This window comes from Montipora foliosa, chromosome 3, assembly GCF_036669935.1.
Source record: "Montipora foliosa isolate CH-2021 chromosome 3, ASM3666993v2, whole genome shotgun sequence".
NCBI classification, from domain to species: domain Eukaryota; kingdom Metazoa; phylum Cnidaria; class Anthozoa; order Scleractinia; family Acroporidae; genus Montipora; species Montipora foliosa.
In genome coordinates, this window is record NC_090871.1 from 11,228,973 (window position 1) to 11,248,972 (window position 20,000).

The 20,000-nt window shown below is 41.9% G+C and overlaps 1 protein-coding gene across 1 annotated transcript in view; it reads left to right on the forward strand.

Annotated features, from left to right (window-relative positions):
* The window catches only part of LOC137996756 (cation-independent mannose-6-phosphate receptor-like), a 92,630-nt gene that overhangs the window by 19,313 nt on the left and 53,317 nt on the right, over positions 1-20,000 (forward strand). Inside the window, exons 8-14 of the mRNA XM_068842322.1 lie at positions 836-1,144; positions 2,165-2,378; positions 3,435-3,568; positions 6,952-7,319; positions 8,362-8,585; positions 10,011-10,300; positions 12,652-12,931. Of these exons, the coding sequence (XP_068698423.1) occupies positions 836-1,144; positions 2,165-2,378; positions 3,435-3,568; positions 6,952-7,319; positions 8,362-8,585; positions 10,011-10,300; positions 12,652-12,931 (1,819 nt within the window). The remainder of the gene's footprint in view (positions 1-835; positions 1,145-2,164; positions 2,379-3,434; positions 3,569-6,951; positions 7,320-8,361; positions 8,586-10,010; positions 10,301-12,651; positions 12,932-20,000) is intronic.

Here is a 20,000-nt window from a genome sequence, read left to right on the forward strand (position 1 = left end):
GACCGGGAAGTGTCAAGTTGTACATTGACAAGATCCGACGTTTTGGGGTCCTTGTGACACCTTTTTAAACGTTACGTAACAAATTCTGAAAGGTGAAATCTGTGTAAGCTTCGAAAAACGGAAATACTTTCGCGCGTGCAGAGTCAGTTTATGCGTTGGGGTTGGTGTGCGTAGGTGCATTTTATTGCGGGATTCTTTGTAAACACACGCAAGTAAATAGGTGATTGTTCCGTTCAGTTTTGGCCGCGGCGGCAAGCGCCGCCGAAGCCGAGAGGGCATTTTGGTCTCAAAATTACTCGTAACCATGCCTCTTGCGGCCAAAACTGTAAACGTGTAAATAGTTCCGAGATAAAATATCCCACCAGCTACGCAGCCTAGCTTAGGGGAGGTAGGTTTTAAATAAACAGCATCTCTTTAATCATAGTTAAAGCATGGAGATGGTTATGAAACTCGACAAGTTCCTTTGTTTCATGCTTTTGTCCGTATTTTTGCCCTTGACCCTGCACAAAACACACCTTTTTTCGAGAAGATGACCAATCATATCCTTCGGTTAAATTATGCACAACTAAATTGCGAACACGTGCGAAGCGAAAACAAAAGATTGTGCAGAATCACGGTCAATTCAACATCGATTGCGACAACGTTGTTCTCGCTTTTGAAGGTTTTGAGGTTTCATAACCAGTCCCTCGCTTAAAAATTAACTATGCTTTAATGAGACAGTTAAAATTTATTGGTGCATTTTGCAAGCACTTGAAACTCAATTTTAGGAGCAGAATGTGTCATTCCCATGCAAACTACATGACAAGCCAATTTCTTTCTTTCCATTGTGATAAAGATATGCGGTGGAAGCAAAGCAACCCACTGTCAAAGTCTTAATCTTCCTGTGGGAGCGTGTCAGTTCGATGCAAAAGCAAGCCACGTTATTGGTCAACCAAACAACTTGCTGTACTATTATGACGGAACTTTGAATCTGACATACTCTAATGGGGATTCATGCAGTACTGGAGTGAAACGCAAAACTCATATAACATTCCTTTGTGATGAAACAGCCGCTGATGATGGAATCGGAAAACCAGAATACGAGAAGGAAAACTACTGTGTTTACCACTTCAGGTGGTTTACAAAATATGCCTGCCCTGCCAAGGTCAGTTTTGAATGTGAAATGCAGAAACAATTTGATGAGGGTGCTGTGGAATTTTGAGTGAGGATTTCTCCATTTGGCAGAACTTCAGCCTTACAAATTTTGAGCAGTAAACATTAGACACGGAATGGCTCATCGTCACGAGACAGCAAATAGACGGGAAGTTTTATGGGTAATCCTTTAGTTAGAACGGTTTTCAATTGATTGTCGAAAGGAATTAGCGAATTGCATTGGTTTTGCGTTACTTCACTAAGCGATTGGTTCAAAGTTCTTGCGCCATTTTTTCAACCAATCAGAAGTGAAACCGAAACCAATCGTAGCTTGCGCGTGCACGTTTTCCCGCGCTTTGTGTCGGCTACGTGTAATTACTCCGAGTTTTGATTGCTTTACTGGATTGTCTCTCTCCTTTTTCATTGGCCAAAGCAATTACTTTGGTTTTGGTTTTACAATTCTCGATTGAAACTCGCTCTAATATTGGCGTAGTTTGTTTTGCAGCTGCATCGGTAATTGGAGGTTGGGTGCTTTCGACATCAACTGACTCCCACTATTAGAAGTCAGTTCGTTGATGGAGACCTCCCGCAAAGCTGGGAAACCTTGAAACCCACTCATTAGTCCGCCGGTATTATGAAAGACAAGCACCAACCATACTGCAGAAAATAGTGAAAAGAGAGAGGAAATGCCTGACTTGAATAGACATTCAACTAAAAAACGCTCAAACGAATGTCCAATTCGCTAATTACTTTCGACACTCAATTGGAAACCGCTCGAAACTGGCAACACAAAAGCCACTTACGATGTATATTCCTGAGTTGTGAAAGGCCACTGTGCCGTTCCTGCTCCCCTATTTCTGTAGTCTTGCAGGACCATAGGGGAGTAAGCAAGGCGTTAGAATTGACTTTAATGGGACTGGCTAACCCTTCCCCCATCCTAACACCTCCTATTTTTCGGTAACGAGTGTTACTGGATTTTCTGCTGTTTACATTCGTTTTCATTTTTATGCTGTATTTTTTAATCGAACTGTAGATCACCGAATGTGTTGCCAGAGCTGGTGTGGATCAGTATGACTTGACAAGTTTGGTGAGAACAGAAGACAACTGGGAAGCTACCAGCTTTCAGTATGGTGCAAAGTTTTACATCAATGTCTGTCGTTCACTGAATCTACAACCCTTAGTGTCTGGGTGTCCGGGTTCCTCCGCTATCTGCTTGAAGACAAAAGATGGCTCGGCTATTAATTTAGGTAGGCGTGTAAAATGGAAATCCCTCGAACATAAATTTTACACCGTGTTCTCGCAGACAGGTGTACCTTAAAATGGAAACTGCCTTGCTATATTTTTTTGTATGAAAGGAATATATATTTGAAGTGCGGGCTTTAGACGAAACGAAATGTGGAAGTGATCCTCTCACTAAACTGGAGAATTTAAGCAATTGTCGTTTTATAGACACCTGAAAAATTCAGGCGTCTTCAACGGGATTCTAACCCATGATAGACGTCTGCGATGCCGATGCAATGCCGTCTACCAACTGATCTACCTCCTGTTTATAAGAAGGACACAATTGCTTTAATTGTCCAGTAAGAGCGCTTTTCAACGGAGTGTGGAAAGTAATTAGCGAATTGCTTTGGCTTTGCATTACTTCACTCTTTGATTGGTTCAAAGTTCTCGCGCCATTTTTTTTAAGCAATCAGAAGTGAAACCAAAACCAATCGTGGTTCGCGCGCGAGCACATTTTCCCGCGCTTTGTGTCGGCTACGTGTAAGTACTTCGAGTTTTGATTGGTTTACTGGATTGTCTCAGTCCTTTTTGATTGGCCCAAAGTAATTACTTTGGTTTTGGTTTTACGACACTCGATTAAAACTCGCACAAAGTGTAAGGATCACTTTCACATTCCTCATATTTTCTTCAATACTCTGAAATCCAAAGACGCTTTTCGGTTTATGGCTTCCGCTAAATAATGACAGAACTGGTTCCTTCGAACGAAGTAACGGTATTCGTTCCTGGTTTTGGCGACGTATGGCCAAAGAACAGTGGAAAGTTGAAAGCGATGGTCGAATGTTTCCTTTTATCGTTGTGCAACTCACATCTTGATAAAAACAGATTTTGTCGCATCCTTGTACTCTAGATTTACTTGAAATTGTAGAAGAATTGATTTAGAAACGGTTTGAATGCAATTCAAGTATATAACTGTGAAATTTATGGAATTTCGACCAAATCGTAACAAACGGCATGACAGTTCCCCCTTAACGAGTTTTCGGTTGATTTGGTCCATTTTAATATCAAACTGTATTTTTTCTTAGGGTCAGTCACCGAACCACCACGTGTGAAAGGCCAAGGCATCACTCTAACCTATTCTAATGGCGACCAGTGTACAGGACAGAAAGACAGGCACTACCAGACGATTATAAATTTCATCTGTAAAACAGGATTAACGGTGTGTATACTTATTTCATTCATGTTGGTAAATTTCACTTACGCCCAGCATTTGCAAGTACTGAGATGCGAACTTAACGAAGTGACTTTACGAAGTGACTTGTTTAGTCTAGGCGTCAGCTACATATTCACACTCATGGAGTTGAAGTAGAGTTAGTTAATTAACACTGCCACTAGTTTGAAAATCAGACAAAGGGTTACCTTTATTCAAACGTTAGCCTTGTAGCATTTACATTTCAACGTTGACGTTTCGAGCGTCATGCCTTCGTTTTCGCTCTGATTAAGGGCTAACGCTCTAAATACCATGGAAACCTATAGCTTTTGATATCTCTTAACCAACGGTTAGCGCTAACCAGGCTTCGATCAACCGGCCCCTGAAAGTCAAACCAAAATGAATTTTTGCTAAACACCGGCAAAGCTCTGTTTGAATAACCGACCCACTGTATCTGGATAATTTGATCGGTAATGATCAAGTCGCTTACAATCTATGATTGGAGCTTATGCCGGTTTCATTAGAATGAAGCCACTAAGTGCATAGTCCGCCCCAGACTAAGATGGTGGCTTATATCACGATTGTGGGAGGCGTGATGTCCTCATGGTTAATTAGTGTGCTCGACTCCAGATCGAGTGGTCCGGGTTCAGGTCCTAGCTGGGGACATTGTGTTGTGTTCTTGGGCAAGACACTTTACTCTCACGGTGCCTCTTTCCACCCAGGTGTATAAATGGGTACCGGCGAAATGCTGGGGGTAACCCTGCGATGTCCATCCAGGGGGAAGTAGAAATACTCCTAGTCGCTTCATGCTACGGAAACCGGAGATAAGCGCCGGCCTGATGGGCCTTCTGGCTCGTAAGCAGTGACTTTACCTTTTTACTCTATCTCAGGATTACCCACAATAGAGGTTAAAATTCTTGGGACATTTTGAGCCGTGAAGACAAATCTATGGCACTCCCCCCTCCCAACCCCCAAACAATGTTGAATTTTCTGCGCCATACGTCCCAATCTGCTTTTATAACTGTTTCCTTTTAACAACATTGTAGGAAGGGGAAGGGGTGGGGGACAGTGAACACCCCCAGTTATCGCGAAATAGGTTCATTTCGCCCGATTTACCTAAACAATCTTTTTTCCGTATTTCGGTAACGTTTTTGTGCTTACGGGCTAGCCCGTAATTCTTTGTAGACTGAAAGTTGCTGAGACGGTAAAAGAACTTGAAATTTGAATTTTGATAATCTAATTTTGGTAGCTAACTAAAACTAAGACCAACTAACACCATAAAGATCACGAAATTAACTTTAAATATTTTTCCGGGAAAATTGTGATTTTCATCCAAGCCAAAGAATTTTCACGGGAAAATCGGGAGGTAAAGTATCATTAACATCGCTCACGCAAATGTGAAGCTACCTGATGCTATCAAGTGACTTGCTCATAATTTGTTTTCTCTCTTTGTACATCGCCCGCGATACAGAATTATTTGACAAACGTATTAAACCTTGAGAATTACCAGTGCTCTTCTTGAATCAAAAAATAAGGAAAGGAAACTCTGCATTGACCTTGATTTTCAAACAGATCAACTTCTGCCGGATTCCATCACGACTCTTTGCACACCTTACCACAGGTAACCCAGGCTCACTGTGTGTGTCACATAGGTAAATATAGAGAACATATGAGGCGAAGTTTAGGTCTGGAAATTTGCAAGAAAATGGAAATAAAAATCGATAAAACTTACCATGAATCCAGTCGCTAAATAAACACGGCAGGCTCGTGGAATATGAATTTCTCTAAACCATGAATCCACTGAAGCATCTCCAGGTCGCAACGCGAAGCCACTAGACTCCGTAGAACTTGTAAGTTAACCTGCTAAAATGGCGGCCAGAAACCCTTTGACCTCGCAAAGTGTCCAATTCAAAATGACACTGAACTCGGGACGCCTGGTGACGAGTATAATAAGTCCCCCTGGACGGAGGGGAGTCCCAGATTGCTCAGTGAGTTTTGTTTTTAGCAATTTGGGACTCCCCTCTCTTATTATACTCGTCACCAGGCGTCCCGAGTTCAGTGCCATTTTGAATTGGACACTTTGCGAGGACAACGGTTTCTGGTCGCTATTTTAGCAGGTTAACTTACAAGTTCTACGGAGTCTGGTGGCTCCGCGTTGCGACTTGGAGATGCTTCAGTGGATTCATGGTTCAGAGAAATTCATATTCCACGAGCCTGCCGTGTTTATTTAGCGACTGGATTCGTTTTTCGCGAAAAAATCGTGCTTGTTTTGGGTCGATTAAAGTCCCGACGCTGGCATCCGTCTCCTACCTTGTCACTATACTATGAAGGAAGGTGAACGGGGACCATTTTTCCCGAAACTTCGTGTACGTATTAAAGACATCAACAGCTCACCACATGGTAAGTTTCATTGATTTTTACTTCCATTTTCTTGCAAATTTACAGACCTAAACATCGCCTCATATGTTCTCTATATTTACCTATGTGACACACACAGTGAGCCTGGGTTACCTGTGACCTTACTACCTCTCGCTCATTAATTGGTTTTTTCTTTATTTCCCCTATAGAGCGGTTTTCAAATAAGTGTCGTAAAACCAAAACCAAAGTAATTACTTTGGCCAATCAAAAAGGACGGAGACAATCCAGTAAACCAATCAAAACTCGAAGTAATTACACGTAGCCGACACAAAGCGCGGGAAAATGTGCACGCGCGAGCTGCGATTGGTTTTGGTTTCACTTCTGATTGGTTGAAAAAGTGGCGCGAGACATTTGAACCAATCACTGAGTGAAGTAATGCAAAACCAAAGTAATTATCTAATTACTTTCGACACTCAATTGAAAACCACTCTAAATGCATCCATTCTTCTTCGAAATTCACTCAGTTTTTGTAACTGTTGCAGTAGCCATATGCAGTGTTTATCCTTAATTGCAATGCTCTTCGTGCATTCCATGCATTCGTTGTCAACGCCCATTACAAAAACATGTCAACAATCACACAGACAATGTTAATGGTGTAACATTCGTTACCCGTAAGCACATGTCCCGCGAGGGGACCTGTTTTTATCGACTGTACCAAGGAATTTTTTTGTCCCCTACTGCAGCGTCATATTATTGTTTCGCTGGAACAATTTTGTATATGTGGCTAGAGAGAATAAGGTTTATTGGCAGAGCTTTTTTCTTAAGAAGCATCCACTATAGCTCAACTATCCTTTGTTTGTTATGTGAAAATATTGATGTGATTTTTTGGTAATTGTGATGAAAGTGTTCTGAGCAACGCCTTAGCAACCCTCGAGGATCATGGCTGCGAAAAATGGAGCGGTCGGTTGGCGGACTGTTGGCTATTTTTATTGGAAGAATCGGATACCTTAGATTTCCAATCTTTCTTTCCTCAGAGTTCATCTCCAAAATTCGATGGTACTCAAGACGGTGGCTGTACCTATCAATTTACCTGGGAAACTGCGGCAGCTTGTAGAATTACGAATGTTGTCGGCTCTCACTGCCAAGTTAAAGATCCCAAGTCTGACACAACTTTCAATCTACGTCCTTTGATGAAGCAAGCGGGAAAAGCCATGTACTCTGGCAATTTAACTGACTCTGAAGGACAGGGAACTTATGAGCTTAACATCTGTGGAAAGGTGGGGAAGTGCGGCGATGGAGACGTCGGTGCCTGTCTGACGAACGTTAATGGTACCAAGATCGTTCTCGGTGAAGTCACCGAGAAGCTGGAATACAAGGGTGAGATTCTGACCCTCGTCTATGGGTGAGTGTGCAAAGTATTTCATGGCTAGGTTATGCTGTAGGTTTTGTGTCGTCGGTTTAGTAAGAGGGAACAGCCGGACTGAGAACTGTAAGGTGACTGAAGAAAAATGAATGTAGACAGTCCTTTCAATAACGGGACCAAATTCTTGCACCCTTCATCAAGGGCTGCAGAGGAGTTTGACCGGGTGGACGTTGGTTTCGAGTTCTCCTTTGATTGGTTGAAAAAGTGGCATGAGTTGTTTTGGCCAATCAGAAAAGTCGCAACAGTCAAGAACCACTCAGTATTCAAAGCAGCTTTTTGTGCCAGTTGCAGAAAAAAGTAGGAAAATCATTATATTTTGGTTTATGATGTAATAATATACATGAAGTTATCGCTCATTTCTGATTGGCTAAAGAAGAGTGCAGTTCTCATGTATGTCGGGTGCAAATTTGTAACGCGTGTGCAAGTTACAAATGCACGTTTCCAAGTTTACAGCTGAATAACGGTTGAATGATAGTCTTGTAAAAGTTTGAATTTGACGATCATTGTAATCTGTTTCAGCCAATCAGTTCATTGAACTTCGCGTTCGCCGTCAGAATTTTAGTAGTTTTGTTTTTCCGTGACTGTATATCATTAATAAGTAATCACATGATTTCCCTTGTAATTTTGGTATCAAGAAGCACCTGTAAATTCTTCAGAGTACAAATTGCACTCGCCCTTAGTCTGAACTTAGTTATTATATAGATATGGTTATGAAACTCGACAAGTTTGTTGTTTTATGTTTTTCTTCGATGTTTTGGCCCCGACCATGCACAAACCACGCCCTTTTTCTAAAAGGCAGCCAATCAAAAGTTAGGAGTAATTTATCCAAAACTCAGTTTTGAACCGAAGGCAAAAGATTGTGCATGGTCAGGGTCAAGTTAACATGAAGCTCGATGTCACTGTTCTCACTTTTGAAGTTTCTAGAGTTTCATAACTAATGCAAACACAAAGGTAACCCTGGGACTCATTTTAAAACTGATGAAAGAGAAAATGTTTGAAAACGATCATGACCACTTTTTAGGAAGGGAGACAATTTCCGAACAGGAGAGCAAAGAGAGGTTCACATCAAGTTCTACTGCAATCCAAAGGTGCCATTTGGAAGCCCTAAATTCATCGCGCAGGATGGGAACAAGTATTTCTTTGACTTCCAAACATCTTTAGTTTGTGCTGCATCTGCGGTACAGTGTTCTGTGACAGGAAATGACAATAGGGTCTATGATTTGACTCCATTGGGACTTACATCAGGTAATCTTTTGGACATGTAGTTAAAGTTGTTAAAGGGGCTAGGTCACGCAATTTTAGGCAATTTCCGCACTGATCGAATGTTCATAGAATTAACTCAAATATCAAAATAAGTGTTCAAAACTATAGAAGAACTCTAACAAAACACAGGGAAGCCAAGAAGGGACATGGATGGAGAAAGCTGGAGAGGATTGAAATGAATTGAATTTGGGTAAATTTGAAAAACGTCGGCCCACCTTCTTTCAAATTTATATCAGTCTATATCAAAATGTCATTTACACAGCTGGAAAATCATTCTCAGTTGTTATGTGGCCGTGATTTTGCAAATGAAAGACTCGGATTACAAGATTCCAAACTAATGTCTGTTTTCATTGAGTTCTCTCAAGAAGTAACTGCAATAGTGGATAGGGATTAAGTAAAAATGTTATCTTCTCCAATATTGGCAGCAGTATGGGTAGTCGTACATTCCTAGCTGTGGATGAAAACGAGGCTTTCGGTGATTTGCAAACCATTTTGCTTCTCTTTAATTTGGACACTAAAGTGTTCATTCCCTGAACTCTGCCCTCTGTGTGACTTAAACGCCCTAACAACCAAAACTCCAAAGGGGACTATATTAAATTCTCCCCATCACATTTCTCCTCACACGCGCTACAAAACGAGCACGCGGTTGACTACCTCCCAGGTAGCTTGATAGCCCGGCTCAAATAGTAAAGCAGTGCAGCTTAATCACATGGCTCATTCAACCTTTGATTTTTTCGTGCTTCTTTACAACACTGAGGCTTCGTCCACACGTGTCCGGATACATTTGAATCCGCAAACTTTTCTTTGCGGCAACCGGATCCGCAAAAATCATGTTTGAATCCGCTCTCCAAACTGGAAACTTGGAAATTTGATATGAATCCGATATCGTGTGGACGCCGAATCTGGTCGAATCTGTATACTTTTGAATCTCGATGACGTAGCAAAATCGGTTCCAGTATTTACCACATGAACATCCAATATGGACGTCAGAACAAGTGCTATTGCTTCTCTTCTTGTTGGACGTATTTCAAGTCGGATAGCGTGTTTTCAGTTAAACTGGCTATGTTCTCTCTTCAACTGAACTTTGTGAAAAGACGACTCGTGTGTATGATTCTGCACATGCTCTGTTGACCACATTCACGGGCAGGAGTCCTGGATACTAGAGCAAATTCGGATTCGTTCGGATACGTGTGGATGGGCAAATTCGATTCGAAAACGCTGCGTGTGGACGCGGAAACTTTTGAATCCGCAAAGAAAAGTCTGCAACAACTGTATTGTTGTAAGTTGTTGTAAATGATTTGGCGCCATTCTTAGACAAGGCTCCTGAGCAAACAATTGTCGTAAAATATCCTAGTGCAATATTCCTTCATGGACTTAAAACACATTTTAAAATCACCTGTTTTTAAGGTAACTGGGAGGCTGTGGACACAAGAACCAAGGACCGACATCTGCACTACTTAATAAACATATGCCGGCCGGTGAACCCAACCAAAGAAGATATACCGTGTCCTGGAGGAGCCATCGGGGCTTGTCAGATTGACCACAGCAGAAATAAAGGGTATAATCTGGGTTATGTGCAGAGTAATCCACAGGTTGCTGACAAAGGGGATTTAACACTGCATTATTCAGGGGGGACTGAATGCCACGGACAATTCAACAGGAGTACAAGGATTGTCTTTTCTTGCTCGCCGCAAATGGTAGGTTTTAATTGTGACTAAAGAGTAGGATTGAATTGATGCACATCTTTGAATGCTGAGAGACGTGGCCTATGATTTATCACCCTGCGAGCAAAGCCTCTGTAAAACTTACCAGAGGGCGAGCAATAGAGGCTGTGCAGAAATCGTGTCAAGTCTTTCAAGTCGCCCGAGCCCAAGTTTCTTGGCTAGTCACTCTGGTGAAACAAGTTTAGGCGGCGCGCACATCATATGTTTGACAAGGTTAAGGTGAAAATCGAGCCGTTAGTACGAAAATCAATATGGCGTTTACGAGTGCGATCGAGACCTGGGGCCCGTTTCTCGAAAGTCCCGAAACTTAACGTGCCACTTTCGGGTGTCACGACTCCCTTTGTATCTCAAGAACGGAAAGGATTGAAGTCGTCACACTTCACAGTCATTTTTCTTTTTGTTACCTTGAAAACATGTTGAGAGATCGGCTTTCCAAAACAAGCAATTGGCAATTTCACTAATGGCTTTTCCGGCCCGAAACGTTTTCGGGAATTTCGAGAAACGGGCCCCTCACCTGGGTTTGAAACTGTCTCCAAGCAACGGCTTACGCATACTCAATAAAGAATCTACTCGATTTCTTTAGAGTCCTTTCTTTCTTGTCGAGTTAAGAAAGGCTCTGCTGGCAGGGTGACGATTTATTGTCCCTGAGAGTGCATTGTTGAGATATGTTATTTCCCGGCCTTTATGATCACTCATTTCATGCACGCAAGGCCACGGTTTTGCATACATTTTGCTTTACGACAAAGAGTAGCGATATATAGTAATGTTTCGAGTCATGCTTAACTTACAAATGGCGGAAGACAGCCAGTTGACTATTTATAAGGCATGGTGGATACAGGTCGGAAACACCGAGTTGAGACACATCCAGCCACTGTATTAGGAGCGGAATTGAACCCTGAAGATCTGCAAATTCACCAAGGACTCCGTGGTAAACCGAGAGCAAATCTTGCATATGCATGGTCAGCTGATGCAATGACAACCTCCGCGTTCCCAGGGTAGACGAAAGACCCTGCGATGACTCAATGGCAGGACCTTGATCTCACCTTTGAATTCCACCTAAAGTGAAATGTTTTTCGTTCCTAATATAATTCTCCCCATCCAAAGCAAACATACGTTACCATTGTTACCCAGAGTTTCACTTTTTCTGTGCCGTGCAAGCCACGTAAACTTTGCAGAACCAGCAGTAATTTCGACCCACGACCGCGATGTCAGAGGTTTGGGCCTATTCTCGATTTAACGTCACAAATTGCTTTACATTCCTGTTTTCAAAGAAATTCTGCATCGCAAAACAATTTGTGACGCAAAATCGAGAATAGACCCATGCCTCTCATCTCACGGTCGTGGGTCCAAATTACTGCTAGTTTTGATGACTTTGCGCATCTTGCCCGGCAGATAACAAGCGAAATTTTGAGACATGTTTGCTTTTGGTTGGGAGATATATTTTGCAGACGAAAAATATTTGAGTTCAGGCGAACTTTAAGACCCTTCGTTTCTTTCTTTCGCGAGACCTTAGTTTCGATGCGGCGAAGAATCAATACGTCGCCTTCCCTCTCTGTCAATAAATTAACATGATGAGTGTGGCTAAACGACGACGTCCTCACAACGTAAATCTGCACGAAACGGTCCAGTCTTTGTATACATTGCCCGCGATGACCCAGAAAACGCAGATAAGATGGGCTTTAAAGGGAAACTGTCACGAGAAGCGCATGCGCTAGCGTCTTGTGAAAACTTGGCAAGTGTTAGGTTAACTTTGTTCAAATTGAATCGGCAAATTCAAAATGGTGTCCACTGGGGAGGGCCATGGTGGACAAAGGAGAAACTCCGGCGAATATACGTGACTCACGCGTGAATCCATGATGGCGGCTAGAATTTTCCGTGGGCTCGAGAGCAAACAAACTCGAGCATGCGCAGCTCATGACAGTGCCACTTTAAGATCTCCGACGCAGTCGTCAACAAAAACGCCGAAAAGCAATAAATGAGGAAATATAATCCTGCTGCTCGGGCGGCACACATTTTAGCTCGTATTTCTTATTTACTCATCAAAACAACGACGTAAAATCGCCAAATTTCAGGTTTTGACGACAACGTCAGCATAGAAGTGAACCTTCTCTGTTTTTACTCTGAAACCGCTCGTATCAATTTATTTGAAAGATACTTCGCCCATGCACATTGTACGACGTGAAAGAGATGGAAAAATTGGGAAAGACTAACGATGGTGCAAAAACGTCACCGTCGTAGATTTTAAAGTCCCAAGTAGGTTAATTGGACCCACAGCGTACTGCCTCTATTGATAAGCTTAACTACTGATTGTATAACTTACACAGGGCTCTCCAATCTTCTTGTCCGAATCTCCGTTTTGTGAATACCTGTTTTCGTGGCAAACGCCGAGTGCCTGCCCGTTGACCAGAGAAACTGGGAGTGGCTGCACTGTGGTTGACAGGCAGTATGGGTATATGTTTGACTTGAACAAGCTGTACAACAAAAGCGGAGACTATCATGTTAGAGTAGGCGCTGATGTGACAATCGTTCTTAATGTATGTAACAAGTTGGTGAACAAGTCAGCGTGCAAGGGCAGCGATAGAGGCCTAGGAGCATGCATTACAGGTCAGTTGTATAAAGAATGTAAAAAAACACTGAGTTTCTATAATCAAAGTTAGCGCTAAAACGGAGGACAAAATTGTACCACACCGTACCCTTTATTTAGGGAGGTTAATGTATTAACCCGAAGAGTTATCTAACTTACGGCCTTCACTATAATGAAGTTACAAGTAAGTTGACCAGTGACATCTACGACCAGAGTTTTTATAGTATCTACTGGCGTTACAGAAATCACTGGACTCTGAAGGTGACTTCCACTCAGGTTGTCGAAACGTGAGTCAATGTCATCTTAAACAGTCCTTCTCAGGACAACACTCACCCGGACGATCGTACTTTACTTTATTATGGTATGATCCCTAAGTTCAAATCATTTACGATTTTAAATGAAAGTAAATAAAGGTATCACAGCATAATACAAGATAATAAAAGGAACTAAACAATAACAAAAAGAAAATTAACATACATGCAAAAAAATTAGCATAAGAATTACTTGTACATAACAATAAAATCACAACGTAGATGGAAACGACAGTTATAGCAAATACAGTACATTACAATAAACTTTATTAAGAGAGGATAACGTATTAAACCGATGAGTTATCCATTGTAACTTATTTTCGTGGATGAAGGCTAGCAAATAGACTAGGAGATGAAAATACACATTTCTTTCCTTCAGACTAAGAGAGTGTTTGGCAGCGCGTTTACGTGAAACGGGAAACAGGAAACGATAGGCTGCTGCTTGTGGTAAAAGCTTGAAAATTCTCTTATGGTACCCTGTCTGGCTCTTTCGAGAAGTTGCTCGTTGTCTACCCTGGGTACCAGAGGGTTTTTTTTTCCTTTGGCGTGGTCTCTATGAGCGGCAGAAAATGGGAACGTTCTGATTCTTCCGACTCCGATTCCGTCGAGCTTCACTAAGTCAAAAGCGCTCTTACGACTACGACTCCGATTCCGACTCCGTCGCTAGTGAATACCAACCTGAAACTGCCGTGACCAGAAGTTCTTATTTTTCGTATCTCCGTTCCCTATTTAACCGTTCTCGCGAAAGAAAAGTAAAACTCTGGCATCCAGGGTACTCTGGAACTAACAGGCGAAAAATGAGCTATTAGTACGGGACGCGGACGGCAACCTGAACAGAACATCTCGCATGCCAGGGCAGCAGTGTCTTCCATATTTTTAAAGTAATCATCTGTAATCAGTAATTTAGCAGCTCTCGAAATCTGCTATTTGTTTGGCATTGTAAGCAGCTTATATTTTTTAAAGTGGAAATCATTTTTTCAATTGTTTAGTCTCAGTTTTGTTTTTGGCTTTGGTATCGAGAAGGGGACGTAGCCAGGAGGATCCTGGGGTGCCCCCCCGCCTTTGTGACAGTTAACAACATACCGTAGAGTTTTAAAATTAGACGAGAGGTACTTACCTTGAAGTGTAATTGTAATTCTCTGAAGATACACGGAGCATTATGGGATAACTGTGCATTCCTCTTCAGTACTTGAGGTCAGCGGTCACACTTCAAAGCAACCATTGTCATGCAAATGCACCATATATAAGCAGCCTAACGCGTGACACAAATCCATTCTCCTGGAGTGCAGACTGGCTGAGGTCCCCAACACAAAGGGTGGGATAGGCATAAGCCAACACAGAAGGGTGGGAAGCATTATCCCATAATGCTCCGTGTATCTTCAGAGAATTACAATTACACTTCAAGGTAAGTACCTCTCGTCTAATTTTAAAATTCTCTTTCGATACACTCCGCATTATGGGATAACTGTGCGATTTTAAAGAACCGAAGCCAGGGAAAAAAACAAAAATATGTGATATTATAGAAATGAGTGCTTTAATTGTAGACTTGATACAATGGTCTGTACATAAATAAACGTTACTGAATATCTATGATAATACCAATCTGCCTGCTAATGAAGAGGGATTGGTGTTATAGACATTGCAATTATAGAAACGATTAAATGTGCGTTCTGATGACCAGTCTGCCATCTTCATAATTTCAGCTAAAGATGCGCCCCTTTAATACAATGCAGATGTAAATGTACCCCTTACACTATGTGGTTAGAATAAACTAGTGTCAATGCCTGAATCAGTCATAACAGTCTAAATCCATCTACCTAAAGTAGATAAGGAAACAGGCTCGTGTGGTTTAACATGAGAAATGAACAACTGAGATACAGTCTGCTCCCCTGACTTGCGCAGGTGTTGCGTACAATGAATACAAAATGTAACAGTGTCTGTTTAGGGCAGAGACTGAGGTTAGTGGGTAAGGATGGAATGGAAACTTCTAAAGGTTTCTTCCCAGGACGAGAAGTCTTTGTTCTGGAAGCTATGACAAATTTGATGTCATCCTCATAAATAGACATATTGTCTAAGTCCAATGAGCACAAAGTGTGTCTTCTCTGGGCCGATACCAAGGAACAAAGTGTTACAGTTCTCAAAGTACTATAGCTCTTACCCTGGTGGAATTGTTCAGCCAAGAAATTAACTAAATGGACTGCATTACCCTGAAGGGGATTGATGTGCCTCTGATCACACCAGCTACTCCAAGTCTTCCATACAGGCTTGTACTGTTTCTCAGTCCCTTTGGTCCATGAGGCACAGATGAGTTCAGTAGCCTGTGTCGAAAGTCCACCTGCCTGCAGCTGTTGGCTGATAAGATCCATGCGGCAAGTTGGAGTCTGTCGTGCAGAGGATGAAGCTTGTTGGAGTGAGCCAGGTGTAAGATTTGAGGATCTTGAGGTAGAAGTATTGGTGTCCTGTATGACGTTCTCAGAAGGAGGGGGTACCAGCTTTGCGTTGGCCATACTGGTGCAATTAGGAGAAACTGGTCCACATGCTCTCTTTCCATCTTTTCTAGCACTCTAGGGATTAGACAGAAAGGAGGAAAAGCATAGCATTTAAATGGTGTCCATAAAGTACTAAATGCATCTACAGCATAGCAGTTAGGTTCTGGATGCCAAGATATAAAAACTGGTAATTGCTTGTTAAGCCTACTGGCAAACAGATCAATGTCTGGTTTGAAAACCAAAGAGGACAAACGCTGGAAGACTGAACAATTTAGTGCCCATTCTAGCTTGTCAGAATTTTGCCTGGACATGACATCTGCTACTGTATTGTCAACTCCCGGAATAGATACTGCAGAAATGTGAATCTTCCTAGATATACACAAGTCCCAAATAGTTCTAGACAAAGTATTTAAAGAAGGGGACCTTATGCTGCCAAAATTATTGATACAAGCTACTGCAGTTGAATTATCCACTTTCAGTCTGATGTGTGCAGCAGACTTATACTGCGGAACAAATGACTGAAGTGCGTAAAAAGCAGCTAGTAACTCAAGGTGATTGATGTGAAGATCAATTTCTGACCGAGACCATGGCCCACCTGTAGCAACACCGTTACAGTGGGCCCCCCAACCAGTATTACTAGCATCACTTTCAATGAACAAAGAAATAGGCATTTCATGCAAACATTTGCCATTGTATTGGTCTAAATTGTCAATGACCCATGCAAGATCTAGCTTTGCTTGATCACTGAGGGTAACAGTATCATCAAACGAAGCCTCCAGGTGGAGTTGATGGGACTTACAAAACTCAATTGATTTGTAATACAGCTCAAGATAGTTAATAGCAGGGAAGGCTGACACCAAGAGGCCTGTAACATGAGCTACATCCGATAAGGAGGCTACCTTTTGCTTCAAAAGGGACTGGCAGGCATTCTTGATTTTAAGAACCTTATGGTCTGGCAAAATCAATAGCATTTTTTGAGAATTGACTATAAAACCAAGAAAGATCAGAGACTGACTTGGTTCTAAGTTAGACTTTCCAGTATTGACAATAAAACCTAAATCTGTCAAAAGATTCTTTAGAAAGGAGACATGTTCTAAACATTCCTGATGATTATGTCCAATGATGAGAATATCATCAATGAAGCTAACTAATCTGACACCATGATACCTTGCATGTGCTGTGACTGGTTTAAGAAGCTTAGTAAACACTCGCGGTGCTAGGCTGTAACCAAAAGGCAAGCATGCAAACTGGAAAATTTGATTATTCCAAAAAAACCTAAGATATTTTCTATGAGGTTGCCAGATAGGTATGCTGAAATACGCATCCTTGAGGTCAATAGAAGCTAGATAATCTCCTGGTTTAATAAGGTTTTTGACCATATCAATGTTCTCCATTTTGAAATGAATCTTCTCTACAAATTCATTAAGGGGCTTGAGATTTATGACAGGCCTAAGGTCACCTGTTTTCTTAGGGACCAGAAACATATTAGAAATAAACTGGTCTTTGCAGTATGGTGCCTGCTCTATTGCCCCTTTGTGCAGAAGCTTGTGAAGCTCCTGGTCAATAATCTCCTTATCTGCTACAGATAGAATTGGAGGATTAGGAAGTTTTGTTTGTACAGGTTTAGTACAAAATTCCAAATTGTACCCTGATACTGCTTCAAGTACCCAGGGGTCACTAGTAATAGATCTCCAGCTAATGAGAAAATTTGCCAGGTTTCCAGCATAAGCACCTACCTCTACTGGGAGGAGTGCTGCTTTGTAGCTGTCAAGGAATGTGGGTTGCTCTTGGGATCCCTCCTGTAGTGAGTGGTGTTGCTGCGATTCCTTGAGCCTAAAAAATATACTTTTCGGCCTTGACCCTGGTTGAAGCTAGAACCACGACCAGATGTATTTCTTTTATCTCCACGCCTTGTTCCAGGAGAGGTCTGACTAGGGCCGAGTTTCTTGGCCATTTTGTTCACCTCCGCAATTTCTTTGATCTGTTTAGGCAGCTCATCTCCAAAAAGCTATTTCCCAGGAGGAGTATTCTTGCTGCATAAAGAGCGGTAGCTGGGATTCACGAATTCTCTCATTGTTTCCCTTCTTACAAGGGAAAGTCTGAATGATGCATTGCAAAGTAATGTAATAGCATCAACGAGAGGAGTAATGAAGGAGTCGGGCTTCAATTCCGACTTGGTCTTTTGAGCGTTCAAGATCTTTTCTACTAACTCAATAACTGGCTGTACTCCCTTGGTAATACCTCTCTGGGCCTCTTGCAGTGCAAGATCCTTGGTCCTTGCCTGCCTGGCTAACTCAAACCAGAATTCAAGGTTGACCTTTGGTACACACAAGAAATCACAATTTTCGGGTGCTTTGTACTTAGCCTCAATTTCCTTCAGCTTGGAATCCAATGCTTTTTTCGTACAAGCCTCATTTACTCTTAAGGCTAAGACCTCACTCACTTTGGGACCTTTCGCATCCGAGTCATCAAAGATTGATGGCAGGTCCAGCTCTGCTGCTTCAGCAGTTGTATCAGTACATGAAATGGGTTGTGAGGGGTCGAAAGAGCCAGCATCGGTCACGCTGGCGACACGTGTTGGTTGTGACTCGTCAGCCGCCGCTGCTAAACTTCGTTTGGCCAGGTTAGCAACTAAAGGTCCAGAAGCTGGCCTTTTCGAAGCTGTTACTTGGGAGATAAGAGACTTCATTGACTCCATTGACGAAAACAGTTCGTGCAACCCCAACTGGCTTTTAAGGTCTTCAATATCAACCTCAAAATCGTCGATGTTGTCATTCGCTTCGAGTTTCTCGCCCGCTTCGGGCATGTTCACATCGCTCGCTTCGAGCGTAGATATATTTGTAGACTCGTTGAGTGCCTTGTCCATTTCGGTAGTTGGAAATAAATTCCCTCTAAATTAGTACCGTAACCGCCGACAAGAAAGCACGAAAAGGAGAATGGATTTGTGTCACGCGTTAGGCTGCTTATATATGGTGCATTTGCATGACAATGGTTGCTTTGAAGTGTGACCGCTGACCTCAAGTACTGAAGAGGAATGCACAGTTATCCCATAATGCGGAGTGTATCGAAAGAGAACTCCGATAGTAGCGACCCTCGTTACTTTCGGAGTTAGCAGCCGTTGGGGTTCGCTACTTTCGGGGGGTCGTTACTTTCGGGGAACACAAATCGTTTACAAATAGAGCTGGCGCGAGCCTTCTTTCCGAAATAAAAATTGAACAACAAAATTTAAAAAAGAACAACATTTTATTTGCATTCCATATGTATAGATTGTGTTTCATAAAAAGAAGATAACAATGATAGATACAGCAAAAAACCCTATATAGAAAACTATATAGTTTTCAATTTCAATTTGAAGAAACGTTCCTGTTGTTAATACGATATTATACCGGTTTACGGTAGTTCTTTCATCGCTACATCAGTGAACTGATGTCAAGGACGAATGGTGGCATAAAGCTTCCCTTTGTTGTAAATTAAACTGCACGAACATATTATTTTGACTATTGATTGACAGCATACCATTTAAAAAACTTGGTCTTGCTACTTTCGGGGGTAGGTCGCTACTTTCGGGGGGAGGGGGGTCGCTACTTTCGGGATTTACGAGCGGCCACAAAAAATTGACGTTAAATTTGTTGTAGACTCACTCGGCTACGCCTCGTGAGTCCACAGCATTTTGACCACTGTGATGACGAATATCGTTGTCGATAAGAGTACAGACAACGCTGAACCACTTTCGATTTGTTAAGTATATTTTGCCAAGACCAGCAAAAAAAGAGTAAAAAAAATATGTCCTCGTTAAAAGGCTTTTTGTTTAACAATTTTTTGCGTTAGATTAGATAGAAAGGAGACTTTCAAAAAGCACTGCTTGCAGAGCTCTTTGTCACCTCCAACTTTAAACTAAGCCTTGATGCAGTTCGTTTCTTGTGGTAGAAATTGAAATTTAAAAGTTTATCTGACCTAAAAGTATATGTCGTCGTATTTCGTTTTCTCTTCGAGATTCCGTTTTTAGTGAGCTGCAAGTATTGCAAAATTTTGCCAATCTGACCGTCATTTTTTCCTTCAACAAAACTTGTAAAATTCATGAATCTGTCCGCGGCGTGAATAACAAACTTCTTCCTTTTTGTCTTCACAATTTCAGGGCCGTAAGGCTGGTTGTGATGTAATATCAGGATTAGGTTTCCTCTTCTCTTTTTCCCTGTCGTGGGTCAAGTAACTGACTGCTTAAATTTCCAAGAGGAAAAAGAGAAATGTGTTTTCTGTAACTTAACAAGGGAAATGCTTGAGGTTAGCTG